At 42.0% G+C, this 20,849-nt stretch overlaps 1 protein-coding gene across 4 annotated transcripts in view; it reads left to right on the plus strand.

Moving 5' to 3' along the window:
• The window catches only part of LOC145351939 (C-terminal-binding protein 1-like), a 90,237-nt gene that overhangs the window by 58,595 nt on the left and 10,793 nt on the right, over window positions 1-20,849 (plus strand). For all 4 annotated transcript variants that reach the window (XM_080201742.1, XM_080201746.1, XM_080201743.1 and 1 more), the window contains 5 exons: window positions 4,186-4,340; window positions 13,390-13,534; window positions 15,958-16,164; window positions 16,972-17,186; window positions 19,011-19,141. In XM_080201742.1, the coding sequence (XP_080057868.1) occupies window positions 4,186-4,340; window positions 13,390-13,534; window positions 15,958-16,164; window positions 16,972-17,186; window positions 19,011-19,141 (853 nt within the window). The remainder of the gene's footprint in view (window positions 1-4,185; window positions 4,341-13,389; window positions 13,535-15,957; window positions 16,165-16,971; window positions 17,187-19,010; window positions 19,142-20,849) is intronic.

The raw sequence follows: 20,849 nt of genomic DNA on the forward strand, positions 1-20,849 counted from the left end.
GAAAATTGAGCTACTTTTCTGTTTTAAACCACTCAGCCGAGAAAGAGAGAGCCTGGTGTTGCTATGTGATGATGACTAATAGAGATTTTCAAACTGCATTGCCCCCATCAATCATGATAAAATCCTTTTTGTTGCAAGTAGCAAATGACACAGCTGGTAATGATTCATTTGTGAAACCCTTTGCCTCAGGTGAAATGCGGTGCACTGGAGACTCAGCCCTATCTGCTAACAAGACGTGTGTTAGCACCACGCTGCGTAGGAGCAAAGAAGAGTCTCCGTTCGGTCCAGCTCTAGTGATGGTCTCGAGAGACGCTTTTGCATTTCTTCTCTTGCTCCTTTCAAAGGCAAATACATTTGAAAGCAGCTGGAGGAAAGGGCTGTATTTCAAGTAATCTGCACACCCTTTTTATGTAACAAAATATTGCTGAACAGAATGATGAATTTAATAACATTTTGCCTTTTATCAGTTTTCATTTTTTAATTTTATTTAAGCAACAATAGCAGTATGTAACATGGGAGTCCTCTTTTGAATGATATGAATCCATAATTAATGAACATGTAGGTAGTCTCTATATATTTGTATTGCATGCCAGCTCTCTGTAGAGCATTCCAGTCAGTCCTATTCCCCTACTCTACCCATGTAAGCCTCAGGTTTATTTCACTCAAGTGCCCATCTAATTTCCTTTTGAACTCATTGAGCATCTCTGCTTTCACCACCTCCTGAGGCAGTGTGTTCTAGGTCATTGCTACTCGTTGCATCTTCACATCTCCCTCTCCATCTCTTGCCCAAAGTCTTAAATCAGTGTCCCCCAATTCTTGTCCTTTCAGCTAGGGTGAACAGTTTTTCTTTGTCTCCCTAATCTAAACCTGTCATATTCTCGCACAATTGTATCAAATTTCCTTCTATTGCTCCAAAGGGAGTAGTGCTTCAGTCTGATATTTGCATTCATCACTTTCTGTCATCTCCATCAGACCGCAGCTGTTGCAACATGATGGGAACTGTTGGTAGAAAACTTGGCAGTAGCTGTACCTGTATACACTAAGGGGGTGCAGGTGTGCAGGCAGTGCCGTGAGAAAACACCTTGCTATTGCAGTGGACCCTCGCACTGCTTACCCAACAGCAAGCAGCTGAACTGTATGGTGGAGTCTTCTGCAGAAGCTGATCATCCAACTCCTTGTGTCTACAAAATATACTTGTGTGTGTTTGCTTGCTTGCAGTTTCTTGCCCAGTCTTTTTCATTTACCTCATTTGCATGCTGCCTCTCTCTCTTGTGCTCTCCTGTCTCCAATCATCCCCCAAAGCTAGTTTTCCCTTCTAGCTCTTTGATTTCACTCTTCCTTTCCTCCTGTTTCAACCATCTGCTCCAACTATCGCTTTTTTCCCTTTAGCCTGGAGCCCTGTATGTTCTAAGATGATAGTATTGATGTACAAGTTCCGGCATGGTTCCAAATTAGAGCTTGGATTAGCTTCTCATCTTTTGAAGAGGAGAGAAGAAATTGAAATGATGGTTTTAAGAGCATACTAAATCCTGGCTTTACAAAAAGCACCAGAGAGTACAGCAGCAAAGTTATGCTAAGCTTTCGTAAATTATTGGTTAGGATTCCCATTATTGCCCAGTTCTGGAACCACTCTTTTCAAGAAAGGTGGCAATACTTTGGAAAGATTGTGGAAGAGATTTTCCAGAATCATACCAGCGACAACAGACTTCAGATGTGCGGAGGGACAAGAGAAACTGGATTGTCCTTTTCAAAGCTTTTCCAGTTAGTGTCCTCAGTTACTAAGGCTAAGCCCGAATTCTATCCACCTCACTTCTCCCCCAACAAACACCTCCACCTCTTTAAGAGTTCCTTAAAACCTATTTCCATTCGCTGTAATCTCCCCTTTTTAAGGTTCCGTGTCAAATTCTGTTTAAAGCTTCTGTGAAGTGCCTTGGGTCGTTTAACTAAAGTGAAGTTGCTCATTTTTCTTGTTTTCAAGATATTGCATTTTCATTGCGTAGTTTGGAAAACTTCTGTTCTAACTTTTTATGGCATGTGAAACGTTTGAGTCGGATGATAATAGTTAATTTTGACCTCTAACGGGTTAACCATCCAACGCTACAGTCGCTGTGCTGTTTTTCCTGTATGGTCTGCCTTGTTGCCATAGGCATTGCATCGAATCTGATTGTCTACTGTCGGAATGATAAGCGCCTATTTTTAGACTGCAGGAATTGTCAGGGCTGTACTGCAGCTAAATTCCTATCAGCCTTGACATTTGTTCATGATTCGCAATGACCTAGACCATACATATTCAAAACTGTGAGTCCCCACCCACTTGAACAAAGCCATTTGGCTTTCTTTAGTTTTCGACATGCTGTGATTGTCTTTTTGTGCACAAAGATGATTTTTAAGAAAAAAAACTGCATTGGTAAAGTTGTTTAACTTTAGGTGCTAGCGCCTTCTTTGAAGTCAGAATGTGGTGCCCTGGTGATCTATATGAGATACCGAGGCCAAACCCATTCATCTAGTGATGCTTAATATGCAGGCAGCTAACTTTACCAGTTGTCAGAATAAATATTACATACATGAGAAACTCCCAGGATTAAGTCAGAATAGCCTATGTCAGAAGTGCTTTTTGTATAGAGTGCCCCACTGATCAACGCTATTTTCAAATGTGAAATAATGACGCCTGGCCGCCTTTGTAATAGTACATTACTCATTTCACTTGACTTTTGCGGAACTGTGCTGATTTTAGGTGCCCTGTTCGCTAGATTGATTTGAGATTACAACTGACTCATCAGCAACCTTGGCTTTTTTGAATCTGAATTTGCTCATCTGTGGTGAAACATAATTTGAAATTTTACATCCCAACAATTATTGGGGGTGATGGATTGTCCACAGAATTCACAGTACTGATGATCTTGATGACTGCTGTAAGAAAATATTACGATTCTGGGCAGGTGGGCAAGTTGCAAAGAAAAAGAGCGTGGGTGGTTTGAGGCAGTGACTATTGGTCAGAGGCTCACCATACCTGCTTCACTTCTGGGCAGGTAAATGGCAGACTAAATTGACCTAGGATCATTTTGGGCGCCCAGTTGGACCTCCAGCGGCATTCCTCTGCCTTTTTGTTTTTATATTGTTACTGTAATTACTGGTGCAATTAGATGGGATTTAGGGTGGGGTGGGTATGGAAGCGTACCAGGGGCTTGTCCCCTGGCTATGGGGAGCCCTGTGTCCAGTTGGGTTGGAATGTACATGTGAGCACTGTGTGGATCTGTATCTGTGTTTGTTTGCTCTGTAAAATATAAGAAAATTTTCAGTAAACATTTCAAAAACAAATTGATCTAGAATCATGTATCCGGCTCTGGGCACGAAATGACAGGAAGGATGTATCAATGCTGATGTTGAGATTTCCATTGAGGTGTTATGTGGGACGACTGAAGTTGTTGAAATCTGCATTTAAGTTGAAAACGCCAAGTTCTATATGCTTTCAAACTTGGGTTGTGTCTGAGAAGAACATGTTGCGCTAGATAAAACTAGGAGAGTGTTCTGGTGGTTGTTTGGCTTTAAGTAACTGGTGGTGTTAATGGTGGGAATAATTTGACGAAACAGTTTAGTGTCACACCCGAACATATATAACATTAAAATATATGTATATGATGAGTTGTATTTTTCTGAATAATGCGTTTAGCTACTTCAATCAGCCTCAAAGCTCTTAGCAACCTGTTCACTACCTTGAAATTATAGTCAGAGAATGACACTGATTTTTGCCTGTTTTGCTAGGGTTGGTTGAGGGATATGTATTGCCCAGAGTGCACAGGAGAACTGTCCCCTCTTAGAATTGTATCTTGGGAATTTTTATGTACACCCAAGAGGGAAGACAGGGCCTTTTATTTAATATCCCATTCAACAATGACATCTCTGATAGTGCAGGACTCCTTTTAGTAATGCACTGGTATTCTCAGCCTAGATTGTGTGCCAGGGTTCTTACTAACCTTCTTACGGGGTTTGAACCCCATTTCGCTCAGAGGCATGACTGCTAAAACTGAGTCAAGCATCGGAAAGCCAGTGTTGAAAGTGACAGAAACATTGCAGATGACTCAGTAAAATGCTGATAGATTCATAGAAAATCAACTTGCAAAAGGAGCTGCCAGTCAGTTCTTGCAACTTGATGGAATCATTGATTTGTGCTTCATTTGTTTCCAGGCATTCGTCCTCCCATTTTAAATGGCCCGATGCACCCGCGGCCCTTAGTGGCGCTGTTGGATGGCCGGGATTGCACTGTCGAGATGCCAGTCCTGAAAGATGTCGCAACAGTGGCATTCTGTGATGCGCAGTCTACTCAGGAGATACACGAAAAGGTAAGGACAAGCTGATTTGTCTGTGAGAAGGGTTTAAACTCATGTCAATGGTGTGGGAATTGAGGTAATGCTAGAGACTAATAGCAAAATAGTAATGGTATTGCATATTCAACACAAGAAGGAAACTATTAACGTCGAGTTTAGGGCTGCAGTGCGCATATGTGAACGGTCAATAAGATTGAGTTGTAGAGCTAGATAGCCGCATTTCAATATGATAGTTGTTTAGTCGTATAGAACTTGAAGATTGCCGAAAATAGACATAGCGTCGAAGATTATTGTCTTCCACTCATTAGAACAATCGTAACAATACCAACGTCAGGAGAAACGGCAACTTTATACTGTATAAAAATTAGTTTGTTTTGATTTCTACTGTAACAACGATTTATTCGCAGAATTCTTTAATTAAAACGTAATTTACTTGCCAGATGGTGAACGTGCAAAAAAAAAACGGGTCAAATAGGGCGACAATAGGGGTGTTAGAGGCATTGCCATGGGGAATGCATCGGTTAATGGTGACAGATAATTAACTGCCAAGCATTGTTTGAAAATTTAAACCAGTCAGCTTGACTGTGATCGATCAAGGCATTGGCCTGAGGAATGAATCAGCGAATGGTGATCACTTATTTTGCTGAAACAAAAAATAGTTTAGCTGAAGCAGGTGTAACGTGTGTATATGTTCTTTCATTAACTGATGCATTCTCCATGGTGATGCATCTGCCAATTAGAATCCACCTGCCAACCAATCAGCATTCTCTTCATATAATGTAAAGTTGCTGTTTTCCGCTGACTGTTATTGTTGCAGTTGTCCTGATGAGTGCAAGACAAGAAACTTTGAAACAGTGTCTATTTTCAGCAATCAAGTTTGTGATTCCAAACAACAATTATATATTTCAATGTGGCTACATAGCCCTGCAACTCAATCTTATTTACCGTTCACATCTGTTCAAAGAGCAGGGCCTTATGTATTAATACTTGTAGCTTCCAGTGTGTGCAATCGCTGCACACTGAGCCTGACTGTCAGTGTAATCTTTAGCATACTGAGGATTCTTTAGCAAATGTTCTCCACTTACAAAATTACATCTAATGTTGGACATTTTGTGTAAGCATGGGCTTGTTGCGTATGATCTGTACCTTGCCAGTTGCAGACAGCAGAAGGGGCATATTGTTTGCTATGATTTGCCAGGCTTTGGGATGTGCAGTCTGCATACCTAACATTGCACTGAAATGGTTAAGTGATAACAAGTTGGCTCATTACTCAGGATAATGCCCTGACCAATCAGAGTCATACCGCCTGGTTTAAATTTTCAAATGATGCTTGGCAGCTAACTGTCAGTCACCATTAACTGGTGCATTCTTCATGGCAATATCTCTACCAATTGGCGTCCACCTGCCAATCAAGCAGCAGTTCTGTTACATTTTGTAGTCTTAAAATTGTCCTGATGAATACAAGACAAAAAGCTTCAACAAGATTTGTGACAATTAGAGACCTGGCTCAAAGAAGGATAGGTCTGGGTATTAAATATTTCTGGATATGAGGTGTTCTAGAAAGAGAGGAAAGGAGAAGGCCGTGTAGTATTGGTCAAGGAGAATATTTGTAGTGCTGAAGAAAGAGAAAAGATGTCCAAGCGTGGTCAAGCACGGTATCTATTTGGCTAGAGCTAAGGAACAAAAAAGGTGTAATTACATTGCTCGATGTAGTCTTGTCTGCCAACTAGTGGGAAAGATATACAGGTTAAAAAAAACTCTGCAAGGAAATTACAGCAAAGTGCAAAAATTTTGAAATAGTTATAATGGAGAACTTCAATTATCCGAACTTGGACTGGGATAGTAGTATTATAAAAGGCAGTGAAGCACAAGAATTGATAGTGCGTTTGGGAGAATTTTTTTTTAAAGTATCATGTTTTCAGTCCAGTGAGAAAGGAGACATTGTTAGACCTGGTTCTTGAGAATGAGGTGAGCCAAGTAGATCAAGTGTTAGAGGAGCATTTAAAGAAAAGTGATCATTGTATCATAAGATTTAAATTGACTATAGAAAAGTACAAGGAGCAAACCAGAGTAAAAATCATTAACCAAGGGAAAGCCAACTTTAATGAGGGAAGAATGGGTCTGATCCGAGCCAATTGGAATCAAAGATTACCACGAAAACTTTAGCTTAACAAAGGGCTGTCTTTGAAGATGGGTTAAGTGAAATACAGTCAAGGTATATTCCCACAAAAGAGAATGCTGGGCAAATACATGCAAAGTTCTCTGGATGACAAAGAAGATGGGGATTAAGATGAAGCAAAAAAAAATGTGCTTTTGACAAATCAGGTAGAAAATACAATTGACAACCAGGCCCAATGTAGAAGGGCAATTGATAAAGGAAATAAGAGCAGAGAGAGAGAGCATGAGAAAAGACTGGCAGCTAAAGTAAAAGGGAATCCAATAGTCTTTAGGCATATAAAGGGTGAAAAGAGAAAGAATGGGGCTGATTTAAGGATCAACAAGGAGAATTATGCATGCAGATGGGGCATGATTGAAGTACTAAATGCATACTTTGCACCTATCTTTACCAAGGAAGAAAATGCTCCCCAGATCATGGTGAAAGAGGAGTGGGTTCAGACACTTGAGCAGTTTAAAACTAATGAGGTTGGCTGTACTTCAAATTAAGGCACAAAGACCATATGATATGCATCCCAGTACACTGAAGGAAGAGAACGTTGAAATTATGGAGGCGTTGGCCATATTTTTCCAATCTTCCTCAGACTCTGGGTGGTGATAGAGGACCTGAGAATTGCAAATGTTACACTCTTGTTCGGAAATGGGTCACTACAGCAAATGCAGGTTAACGAGTGATACTCAGCATGGATTTGTTAAGGGCAAATCATGTTTAACTAACTTGCTTGAGCTTTCTGATGAAGTAACAGAGAGCTGAAGAGGGTAATGCAGTTGCTGTGGTGAACTTCCAGAATTAGATTATTATCTGAAAAGGGAAAGAAAATGCAGGGCTACAGGGAAAAAATGGAGAGGCAGTAGGTGAATGTGTCTTTGGAGGGCCAGCACAGACATGATGAGTTGAATGCAGGCCTCCTTCAGTGATGCAACCATTCTGTGACAGTCATTTGCCCTGGATGTTTCATTTCCTGTTAAACTGCAGTTGAACCTGCCTGGCTGTTTAAAGTGAACAAAATGTCTAATTCATTGTCCCAGGTGTATAAAATAAATATTACATAACTAAGTAGCACAGGTACAGATGTTTGCTGGTAATTACGATAGTGTTAACGAGACCTGGAAGGTAGAGTGACTCTGGATTTGCTTTTAGACGCATTCTTCTTGGATTTTCTTTTGTTTTTTTAATATAAGTGCGGTAGTACATTTAATTTTAATAAGATAATTGCAGTTACAATACTGCTGAATGTTTATTTCCCATACCACTGCTCTGGGAAGTTGTACATGCCTTCTTCCACAAGAGGACGAATTCCCAGGGGAGTCACATCCCTGTGTGCTGTTGCTTGTTTCCAAACAGCCGTCACATGTTGTTTTGGTGTGAAGGCTTGGGAGCAAGGTCCCCATAGTTGGTGCTACATGGCTCAATAGACTGTGAAAGGATAAAATGGAATTGTACTCTCTGGTCCCAACCAAATCTTGGGAGGTGAGAGGGACTTTCTTTGCTTTTAACTTACTTGGCAGCAGGAGCTACCAAGAGTATGCTGTGGAGCTATCAGGTAAGGACAGGATTGGTTTGGTTATGATGCCTTTTATGGTTACATTTCTGCTGATACTTGCTGTCCAAGATTGCTCACTGGTGAAGACTTGGACAAGTAAGGGGGCGTACTTCTCAGAATAAATCCCAGCAAAGAGTTCAGGTGAAGAATGAAAGATGTTTAGGTTATTTGTAGAGAGTAAGGTCCCGCTGTTCACATGAGTTACATTCCTGCAAAATCTAAAAGGGCGAAATTGCAAATAGTGCACAACAGGAGTCAATTTAGATAGGTTCCAGCTATCCCAAAATTCAATATCTATGAAGGAACAGAGGCAGAAACAGTTATGTTCTGAAATGTATTGTAGAGAAATTTGTTGGTGAAATTGTTGAATAAAACAATAGAAAATCTATCACAATTTGAGTACTGGGGGGGTGGAGGGAATGGGTGAAATGGCTGATTTAGACGTGGTTCATAAAGAATAATGCTTCATCTGTTGCCTTTCAGTTTTGTTAATCAGGAAGGAGCAGTAGCTGTGTTAATCACACTACAAAAGACAATGCTTCTTTCCATGTTTGTATCTGTTTTTTCTGATGTCTGTCACCTGTTTTTTCAGATCTTCAGATCTTTTGAGGTCAAGCATCGTCTTGGGTGTAAAATGAGCTGCTTTACGCTCTTCTCCCTGCACCTGTTTAAATTCACTCAATTTGTTCCACCAATTTCTGTGCAGAGAGTTCCTCTTGATGAGACTGATGCAACTCCTACACTCCTGGCCACATTTTCAAAGTAAAAAGTCTGACAACACCAGGTTTAAGTCCAACCGATGTATTTGATGGTACACTCACTAGTACCATCAAATAAATCGGTTGGACTTAAACCTGGTGTTGTCAGACTTTTCACTGTGTTTATCCCAGTCCAACGCCGGCACATCCACATCATCACATTTTCAAATCCCTCCCCATCTACTTGTTTTGCCAATTCAAAAATCTTGGCCACTTCGACACTCACTTTGGAGTAACCTGTGAAATCATTCACAGCCTCAGGCTAGCAGGCATTCTCTAACCTCATCCCAGATGACCTGTTATCCCTATTTCTGTGAGGATGTTGAATTCTTTCCGGCAGTCATGGACTGTGGCCGATGGATTTGCTTTCATGATGTTGTGAATGTGGCTGAAACTTGTATGGGGGTGGGGGGTGGGAGTAAGCTTTGGATGCAGTGGCCCCCTGGTCTACTAGTTGGCTAAGTGAGGTTGTATTTGGGTGTAGAAACCAACATCTGGATTCGCAATAGTGTATGGATGTCCAGGTGTGTTCCTAAGAATAAGTAGGGCCTTGAAGGACAAGTTATTTTCCCTCAGATAAGCCTGGCCACATGCAGAAAGAAATTCTCAAACCAGTCTTCAATGGGGTTCAAAGTACACAGACTTTTGCACAAGTAAAAGTGTTTACGAAATAGGAAATCACGAATGGTGGGATTTTACTGCATGTTGCCCTCCCCAGGAAGTATAGTGCAGTCAAGGCATAACTGCAAACTCAATTATTGCTTTGCGGAATTGGCAGAGGCATTGATAGTGACAACAACAGCTATATTTTCAAAGACAGTATACCTGCAAATCACATTGTATAAGTTACCTCGTTTTTCTGACCCCAAAAATCATGTCTTTGCATATATGTGACATGTAGGTCGAGCCACCTCCCTTCCCTGGCCTTTGCAGCCATGACATGTTGTATTCAAATTATTAATCCACCTCGTTTTTTATCCCACAGGTGCATGTTTATCTTATGGCTGCATTTCCTACCAATGCCACCCACGTGCAATTTGATGAACGGCTGTCATCTTTATAGGGAGCAGTGTGTAGTAGGGCGGATGCGCAGTCATCACTGGCCCTGGAATTTGAAATATTATAGCACTGGCAGCATCAAGCTAACACTTCTAATAATTCCCTCTGCCTACAGCTCACCCCACAACTCTCAGACAGGGCTAGACAGAGCAAATGGGACCCACTTCATCCACCCATCTTCACCCCCAATCTCCAGTTAGAATAAGCTGGTATCTGGGACAGATGAGAGAAAGCTGGAGACAAAGACATGTTCTGGGTGCCTGCTGCGGGCTCAGGACTGTGAAATCACTTGAAATTTCAGACCAATCATTTAACTGGTTTAGAGGGACCGTCCACCTGGCTGTGTTTTCTTTTGTGGTTTGAGTCATTTTGGGGAAACGTGGACAATAAAATAAAATTCAATATGAAAAATTTCAAGACTGTGGAAAAGGAGGTGGATTTGTGTTTCCTACCAATAGCGTCTTTGGGTCACATGCAGTCAGTGGTTATCTTGCCGAGGCAGGAGTTAGTGTTTATATCTTGTAACTGGGTGCAAGGAAACAAACAGGCGGTGCAGGCTGTGTTGCAGTGTTATAGACATTTTACACTGGATGCTGGTGACATTTGATTTGAGACATTTAAACATGGAATTGAAGGGATGATTGGCATAGATTTGAGGGGAAAGAGGTTGGAATGATATTTTACAAGGACATTGGGGTCAATGGGTTAAAGGTGATAGATTTGAAAGGGAGGGGACACCTTTAGAGAAGAGGAAACTTTCAACAGTTTTGGCTGGCGTGGGGGCCAGGAAGAGAGGTTGAACGGTCACTAGCTTGATGAGGTTAGAGTCAAGGAAGCAAGAAGTGGGTTGCGTTGACAGAATGAGTTCTGAGACGATGTGGTGTTCACACCAATTTGAAAAAGAAGAGAGGTGACCAATCGTGTAGCCTGTTTCCATGTCACTGAGGAACAGCTTGAACTGCTTCCACCTGAAATTAATTAATTTAAAATGCAGCACCCATCAAATGGCCCACATTTGGAGTACAATGTACAGTTTTATCTCCTTATTTAAAGGACATAATTGGATTGGAAGCAGTTCAGAGAAGGTTCACTCGGCTGATTCCTGGGATGAAGAAAATTTTAATTGGAAAGGGTGAATGGCTTGGGCTTATACATGTTGGAGTTTAGAAGGTGAGGTGATTTTATTGATGCATATAAGATCTTGAGGGATCTTGATAGGGTGGTTGCTGAGGATGTTTCCCCTTGTAGGGAGTCTAGAACAGGGAACAGAGTGTAAAAGTTAAAGGTTTCCCGTTAAAGGTTTCCCGTTTAAGGCTGAGGTAAGAAGTTTGTTCCCTTGGAATCCATTAGTATGTGGAATTTTCTTCCAGAGAGCAGGGGAGGCTGGATCATTTAATTTGTTCAAGGTTGTTAGATTTTTGATAGCAAAGGAGTCCGGTTATGGGTGCAAATTAGGAAAATGGAGTTGACGCGACAATCATATTGGTCATGATTTTACCAAATGGCGGAGCAGGCTGGAGGGGCTCAATGGCCTGCTCCTAGTTCTTGTGGACAAATACAACAGCCAATTTGCACACCAAGGTTACATAGCCAATGACCCACGATCGGTGTTGATAAGCATGGAAAGTTAACTCTTTCTCGAGTGTTCCAGCATTTTTTATTTTTATTTCAGATTTCCAATATCTGCAGTATTTTTGCATTCATGTAATATCAAAGCAAGGCCAACATACCTTTTGCCTTCTTTACTATCTGCTGTACTTGCGTCTTTCCTTTAAGCGACTGATGCACGAGGACACCAAGGTCTTGCTGAGTGTCCACCTCTCTCAATTCACATTCATTCAAGTAATAATCTGTCTTTCTATTATTGCTTCCAAAGTTGATAACCTCACATTTATCCACATTATACGGTATTTGCCATGCAGATGTCCACACACTCAGCCTGTCCAAATCACACTGAAGCATCTCTGCATCCTTCTCACAGCTCACCCTCCCACCCAACTTTGGGTCATCTGCAAATTTGGAGATAATACAAATTATTTTTAATTGATGTGCTGCATTGTCATTTCAATTTCAGTGAAGCAAAATGCATGAAATTTTCATGCAGCTGGATAAGCTACCAAATGTGTAGCAGTGGCTTGGGTCATTTTTATACCTCCTCATTCGGATTCAGTCCTTTTGTAGAATGGTTGCATCAAAGAAAGGAGGTCATATCCGTGCTGACTGCCCGCAAGAACAACTCGCTTAGTCCCTTTTCCTTTGCCATTTCTCCTTAGCCTGCAATTCTTTTCTTTTTAGACAATGACACAGTGGTTCAGCAGCATTGTGGTTAGCACTGCTGCCTCAGAGTGCCAGGGACCCAGGTTCAATTCTGGCCTCGGGTCGCTATCTGTGTGGAGATTGCATGTTCTCCCTGTGACTGCGCGGCTTCGCTCCGGTTTCCTCCCACAGTCTAAAGATGTGCAGGTCCGGTTGATTGGCTGTGCTAAATTGCTCCTTAGTGTTAGGGGGACAAGCGGGATAAATATGTAGGGATAGGGCTTGGGTGGGATCGTTGTCAGTGTAGGCTTGATGAGCCAAATGGCTTCTTGCTGCACCATAGGGATTCTATGATAATTATCCAATTCACTTTTGAAGGCTTTAATGAAATCTCCCTTCACCATGCTCTCAGACACTGCATTCCAGATTTTAATAACTCACTGGGTAAAACATGTCACCTCATGCCACTATTGCTCCTTTTGCCAATCACCTTTAAATTGGCATCCCCTGGTTCTTTCGCCAGTGGGAACAGTCTCCGTCAACCCTGGTCAGGCTCCTCATGGTTGTGAACACCCCAATCAACTTTCTTCTATATCTTCTCTTTATGGAAACCAGATCCAATGTGTCCAATCTAGTCAAGTAACTGATGTCCCTCTTTCCTGGAACCATTCTCTCAAAGCTTTGCTGTATCCTCCTCCATTCAATTGAGAGTTGCTTGGAAAGTGTAAAGCGGCGTTAGATTGACATTGACACAGATTTGTATAGTGACAGATGTTGAAATGAGTGTATAAGAATATTGCATATGCTGCACATAAATAGCTATGTGTGTGTTTGAACAAATGGATGGTGGGAGGGGTGACTTAAGCCTGTAGAACTGCATCCAGCAAGAGCTAGTATTTAGAGAACTTTTAACCTACGCAGTATGCAAGCTATGAATGCTTGATGGATGGTGCAGAAAACGTTGTACCATAATGTCCTGTTGTGCCTAACCCAGCAGACTTTGATTAAATAGTCTGTGGTTTATTGCTCTTCAATTTGATATTTATTTTGAGTTATCCTCCTAATTTGTACTTTGCTATGAAAACTCATGACTGTTATATTACAATCGCTTAACTTGCACTATTGAATAATCAATTTTTAAAATTTACGTGACTGAAGTTTGCGAAGGTAGACCATAGGGGGAGCTATGATCCCTGCATCTATACCTGTGCTACATCCACCTGAGTGTACATGATGAAAAGGCCAGACTGATCAGACTCTGTTTCAATGCAGGTACTGAATGAAGCGGTGGGTGCCCTGATGTACCACACCATTACATTAACACGAGAGGACCTTGAGAAATTCAAAGCACTTCGAATTATCGTCAGGATTGGCAGTGGCTACGACAATGTCGACATCAAATCGGCTGCAGATTTGGGTAAGGGATTGGGCTACAGCCCACTTAGGGAGCTGTGAGATGGAGGAGAATCAAACCAACTCCCAATGAAGCAGTGGTGACCACAAGACTACTGTGTTGCCCCACTCACGTATGATGGCTAATTGGCACCTTGTTATTGCATTAATTGGTCTGATGCATGTCCCGTTTGATGTATTTGAGGGTTGAGTGCAACAAATAATTATTTGTATTGTCTGTTCATTGATTTTAGTGACTACTGTTAATTTATTGTAGTTGGTGTATTTATTACCCTGCTACTACATAAATTACTTTTCCCATAATCACTGACTTTCCCTTCATGTTGGGACAGCACACTGGAATTCTGTATTGTCCCTTAGAATAGTGAGAGTTTTTTGCCTTTTGTTTTGACTTAACTGATGAGTTCCAGATCTTGTCCCACTGTTGGGAGAGGGGATAAGTGGATGATGAGAGCATTTCCAGTAGGGCGATTAAGATTTAAAATGATGATTTTCTGAGGTACCATTTAGACTAATGGCACCTTGAAGCACGTTGGTTGCAGGCTGTCTTGCCAAGTCTACACTTTGGGCAGGATGCCTTGAAATGTCAGCACTTTTCACTAAACTTTCACTAAACTTTTCACTACTGTCATTGTCCACCACTTTGAAAATCGTACAAAAATGTCCATGTTGCTCAGAATGGAAACCTGCAATCCAGCAGTCCACTGCTCCTTAGAAAGTTAAAGTTTATTTATTAGTCACAAGTAGGCTCACATTAACACTCCACTGAAGTGACTGTGAAAATCCCCTAGTCGCCACACACCGGCACCTCTCTGGGTAAACTGAGGGAGAATTTAGCATGACCGTTGCACTTTTACCAGCATGTCTTTTAGACTTGGGAAGAAACTGGAGCACCTGGAGGAAAGTCGCACAGATATGGGGAGAACGTGCAGACTGTGGACAGACAGTGAATCGGATCTGGGTCCTTGACATTGTGAGACAGCAGCACTAACCACTGTGCCATTGTGTTGCCCAACAAAGCAATAATATCACATACAACCGTTGTCATCAAGTTTAGTGAGCAGCAATTAAATGATTGCATTTAAGCATCTGACATGAGAGGATTGGGCACTGTTTCTTTAATCATTGAGCCTAATGGCGATACAGAGAACAACACTTTCGAATGTAGTCAAAGGAAGCCTGTTTGAAATGTCCTTCTTAAAAAACATTTCAATGTTCTTTAATGCTTGAATGCTTCTCCTTCACATCCCCCTGTCAGTTCATATGCCTGCTCTCTGTGCGACAGTATTCAGTAGGGTAGAGTATGGATTCGTTGCCCAGTCTGAGGAAAAAGAAATAAAACAAGTAACTGGTTTTAACAACCTATTATGAACCAATATAATAAGCATGTTTCGGACTTTGAAGGAATGAGGCAGGATAGATAGAAACTATTTTAGTTGAGTGGTTATAAAAGAGTGACCATAGGTGCAAGGTAGGTGTAAGAGATTTAGAGCAATAGTTAGAAGCCACTTTATCCACAAAAATTGATGTTGTGGAATTGACTTCCAGGATTAGTGGAGGCTGCAGACGCTATGTCAACATTAGCTGGATAGGTGAATGAAGGAAAAAAGGTGGGCGATCTGAGAGCAGAGTGTGTCAATGTGAATAGAACTGTTTGCTGGTCTGGTAGTTTGCTGGAGTAGCTTAATTTGGTTCTGAAACTGGAATGTCTTTGGAGCAGCTACAAGTATTAGGGACTGGCAGCATCATTGTGGGAAGGGTGAGATTACATGTAGGTTTTGTCTTTGCAGGCTGAATAGACTAACTCCCGGTCCAGAGACGGTAATTCGAAAGCTGCTCGTTGCTTAGAGTGATGTGGTAGGAGCATTATATTGTGCGTAACCTGTGCAGCAAACCCAGATGGAACTTAGTTCTATGCCTAACCTTCTGTACTTGTTTGGGATGTGGTCGGTGCAAATATTGGATGCCAAAATGAGAATGGTTCCATGCTTCAATGATAAGACTTGCCTTTTTCCCAGCTCAATTAATAATACTGGTAAAGTCAACTTGATCAATAGTGGCACATTGTTAGCACTGCTACCTCACAGCAGCAGAGACATGGGTTCAATTCCAGCCTTGAGTGACTTTGTGGAGTTTGCATATTCTCCCTGTGCCTGCGTGGGTTTCCTCCAGGTGCTCTAGTTTCCTCCCACACTCCAAAGATGTATGGGTTAGGTGGAATGGCAATGCTAAATTGTTCCTTAGCATCAGAGGGACTAGCAGGATAAATACGTCGGGACTGTTGTTGGTGCAGGCTTGATGGGCCAAATGGCCGCCTTCTACACTGGAGGGATTCTATGATTAATAGGGAATATGCTAATCCAGTAACAAGTAGGCTTGCGTGCATTTAATGGTAATGTTAAATTCACGATTCTTTTTTCGTCGCAGGGATTGCAGTGTGTAACATTCCCTCGTCTTCGGTGGAAGAGACAGCAGACTCCACACTGTGTCACATATTAAACCTTTACAGACGATCAACGTGGCTCCACCAGGCTTTGCGAGAGGGGACAAGGGTGTCGAGTGTTGAACAGATCCGAGAGGTAGCTGCAGGAGCAGCCCGAATCCGTGGAGAGACTCTGGGTATCATTGGCCTGGGTATGTTAGCTAGATGTCTTGTAATGCTATGAAGCCAAATGAATAGCCCTCTCTTTCTATTACCTACCTAGCTCCCCCACCCCATGCGCACACCGCACGCACGCACACACACCCACACACACACACACACACACACACACACAACTCATGCAGCAGAACTAGAAATTGCTGAAGCATTCTGCAAGTCAAACATCTGTAGCGAGAACAGATGAGTGGTTGCTTTCAGTGGATATTCTCTGCCAAAGCTGGAAGATATTAAACTCAGCGTTTAAAACAGAACAATGAGGGGAAATGATTACCCACCCCACAATTCTCCCCACCCCACCCCTCCGTTGAATAGATTGAGCTTGCAAAGTGCATCAGTGAATAGGTAATGATTTAATGGCTCATGTAAAATCAGGCATGTGACAATAAGCATAATGCGAGAAATGAGAGAGACAATGTTTGAATAAAGAGATGGAGGAAAAGCAGGTAGAGACAGAAATTTTGAAAGTGGCTAAGGAGAACAGCTAAGCATCTGGGAGCCTGGTGAAAGAAAATTACAGTTAGAAGGAAGAAAGATTGCCAATGTGATGTGCCGACCCATCCTGCCTTTGGCTGTGTATTTTGTCTCCTGCACTTCCTGGATAATGATCAGGTGCAGGAACAGTGCCCAAACCTATCCTGACTGCCCCAGCTGAGCTTAGCTAACTCTACACAAATCTGATATTGATCCTGGGACTGCCTTCCCTGTGCTTTGTCCCAACTTAACCATAAAGGAGGATGGTACTTGTTTCAGACGTCTCACGTGACCCTTTTCTGTTACAGGTCGTGTTGGTCAGGCAGTGGCTTTACGAGCAAAAACATTTGGATTTAATGTGATTTTCTATGATCCATACCTGCCAGACGGAGTGGAAAAGTCACTTGGTCTCCAGAGAATAAGCACCTTACAGGACCTGTTGGTTCACAGCGACTGTGTGACCCTGCACTGCAGCCTGAATGAGCACAATCACCATCTCATCAATGACTTCACCATCAAACAGGTAGAGAGAGGACAAGGTCTTGTGTGTTACTGTGTCAGTGTGTCACTGGGGAAATGGAGCAATTTGTTATGTGAAACCCTTGGAGAAACTTGTGCTGTTTAAACGTGAGTGTGCTGTTAGTACGTTCTCCAAGCCCCTTTTAAATACATACACCCCTACATCCCCTTTCTTTCAATCAGTAGAACAGACGTTAGGTGGTGTAGCTTCAGGGAAGGCTTTTAAATTCATTCCTGGGCTGTGGACATCCGTGTCAAGGCTGGCATTTATTGGCCACCCTTAAAGCCCTTTCTTGACCTACTGAAAGAACAGTTTTATTATTTTTTGTAGCAGTTTGGTACAACTGAATGGCTCGCTAGGCCTCTTCACTCTGCAAATAAGAATCGACTATGTTGGTGTGTGACTAGAGCCAGATCAGGTAAGAGCAGCAGGTTTCCTTCCCTAATGGACCTTACTGAACCAATTCGGATTTTGCAGCAATCCCAGCAGCTTTGTGATCGCTTTCTGATTTTATTCCCAGATTTTTAAAATCTGAATTCACATACCGGAACTGCCTGAGTTTTCTGAATTATTTCTTGAATTTTTCCAGCGATGTACCTGTGCTTAAGTTGAGACTTCCACCCACAGCGCACTAGTCTGATGTTTCCCCCATGGTTCACTTCCTTGCTGAACCATACAGACTGTGAACACCCCAGGTTTCATCCCCTGTCTGTACTATGTTAATTCATGTCATGTGGTGCAAGATGACAATTTATAAGAGCTCACTGCTCATAGTCTTTGTGCCCATAAGTGCATCATTGACCACTAATGCCATATCCGTCAAGATTATCTGTTAAGAATGAGAGTTAGGACAAGTGGCACACTGGTTATAAGATATAAGGGATATAAGAAATAGGAGCAGGAGTAGGCCATCTAGCCCCTCAAGCCTGCCCCGCCATTCAATAAGATCATGGCTGATCTGTCGTGGCTCAGTTCCACATTCCCGCCCTCTACCCATAACCCTTAATCCCCTCTCTTATCAAAAACCCATCAACTCGTGTCTTAAAAATATTTAGCAAGGTAGCCTCCACCACTTCAACTGGCAGAGAATTCCAGAGATTACCAGAGGTTACCACTGCTGCTTAACATCACCAGGGACCCAGATTCGATTCCTGACTTGGGTCACTGTCAGTGTGGAGTCTGCATATTCTCGCTGTATTTGCGTGGGTTTCCTCCCACAGTCTGAAAGATGCGCTGATTAGATGCATTGGCCATACTAAATTCTCCCTCAGTGTTCCCGAACAGATGCCAGAGTGTGGCAACTAGGGCATTTTCACAGTACCTTCATTGCAGTGTCAATGTAAGCCTTCTTGTGGCACTAATAAATGAGCTTTAAAAGTTGTAACTATTGTTTGTAATTTAATAAATTGGTACAATCAGCTAATTGAATACTTGTGAGTTGCCAAGCCCTTGATTTGAAAATTGGCTAGTTTGCAAAATTGGCTATTTTGATAATGTGTAAATCTCGCTCTCTTTGCAATTAATTCTTTATATGCACAATTTCAAGTGGCTTTAATTCTGTTGGGGTCACTCCTGTAGGTATTAACTGTCAGTTCAGATGCTAACTGATTAGTGTCATTGAATACATAAGAACTTTTACAGAAGTTAATTAATCTGGTTTATTGAGCGGCAATCTGTGCATCAGAGAATGTTGCCTTTGTTGTATATTACAGTACGTTACTGTGTTATTTAATTTGATGTTAAATTAGTTCATGGAACTATTTTACTTCTGATCTCTCAATGTTGCCCTGTTGTTTCTGTTGGTAATACTGTGAACGCAATTCGCAGATGCGTCAGGGAGCGTTCCTGGTGAATACAGCACGAGGGGGGCTGGTGGATGAGAAAGCACTGAGCCAGGCGCTGAAGGATGGACGGATACGAGGGGCAGCTTTAGATGTTCATGAATCAGAACCTTTCAGGTGAAGTACAGCATGTAGGGCAAAGTGGCTTTCAAAAAGGAAGGGGAGGTGGGTTGTTCAAGGCTGGTTGGTATGCATGTTTAGTTTCCTTCATTTTTATACTGTCTGTGTTTGGTGGGGCTGGGTGGCATGAGCGGGCAGGTAAGAGAGGGACAAGATGATTTTTTTTTCTCAGAATGTGTTTGTACACTTTACTGTCCCCACCCCGCAATCACCCTTTGTCAAAGCCTCAGTGAGTAATTGAGCCAAACTGACTGAGAAGAACCCACAGGCAAAGTGGTGGCATATTGGTATTGTCGCTGGATTAGTAATCCAGAAACCAAAGTTAATACTCTGAGGAACCAGAGTTTGTACCCCACCATGGCAGATGGTGAAATTAGAATTTATTAAAAATTTGGAATAAAAACATCTGGCAATCTCCATGAAAGCCATTGTCAATCATTGTAAAAACTCATCTGATTCAATAATGTCCTTTTAAGGAAGGACATCCTTACCTTGTCTGGCCCACATGTGATTCCAGATCCTCAGCAATAGTTCATTTTCAAATTCCCTCTGAAATGGAGAGCAGTCAGGGATGGTTAATAAATGCTAGCCCAGACAGTGACACCCTTGTCCCATAAGTGAATAAAAGAAAATTCAGATCCCCACAGGTTCAAGTTCTTTTAATGCCCCACATTGTCAAGGAGCCTGTTGGCACTCACTGCCCAAGCTTACCCGAATAAAAATTGTTTTGAATGTGGAGTCAGCACCTTCAGCAAAGATGGGGAGAAAATTGTGCTAAGGTCACACGAATCTGCAAAGTACCAGACTTACCTCTCAAAAAGAAATTACAGTTTATTGTGGAGCTCCTCTGGAGTGAGACAGTTTAAAGAGCATGCCCAGAATGTGCACTGCGTAGATGCTCTATCAGTCAGCAGAAAGTACGCAGGTGTGTAATAGTGTAATGCTAGCAACCTGCTAGAATAATGCTATGTTGCAGTGTAGGTCAAAGTTGGTAATCTCCAAAATGCTCCCAATGCCATATATTAGTGAGGATTGAACAGATGAATACGTGGCTCACAAGATAGTGCAGGAGTGAGTTTTATTGATTCTTAGGATGTTAGGATTGGTTCTAGTGGCATTGGGGCCTGGTGGGTTGCATCTTAAAGGGCCAAGACCAGTATCTTTGGGGATGGTTTGCCAATGTTATTGGTGAGTACTTATGTTAACTCAGCAGAAGAGAAAGAAGAAACAGGATGCACAAAAGGAGGGGGTGGAGAGGGTGTGACTGCTCACACTGGAGTAAGAAATGGGCATTAGGTAGGGTCGGTGTAAGAGGGAATGCAGTAAGATTGAAGTTGTGTTTGTCATGCATGTATGTGAATTTACAAGTATAGTAAATAAAATTAATGAGGTTCAGGCATCACCATGTTGCAGTAGGAAAAGAGACCTATATACTGTGTTCAGGAAAGATAGGGAAGGAGGAGGGGTGGCAGTATTGATGAAGGAGGATGTTATAATGATGGAGAGAGAGGATGCCCTAGAGGTATCAAGAACAGAATTTATTTGATTAGAGCTAAGAAACAATAGAAGTTCAGATACATTACAAGGTGTATTCTAAAGGTCACCAACTGGGGGAAATGACATAGAGGAATAAAGGAAATCATGAAGGGGCAAAAAACGCATAGACTAGTTATAATGGCGAACTTTAAGTCTAAGATAGACCTGG

This window comes from Carcharhinus amblyrhynchos, chromosome 13, assembly GCF_965287045.1.
Source record: "Carcharhinus amblyrhynchos chromosome 13, sCarAmb.v2.hapA, whole genome shotgun sequence".
Taxonomy (NCBI): Eukaryota; Metazoa; Chordata; class Chondrichthyes; order Carcharhiniformes; family Carcharhinidae; genus Carcharhinus; species Carcharhinus amblyrhynchos.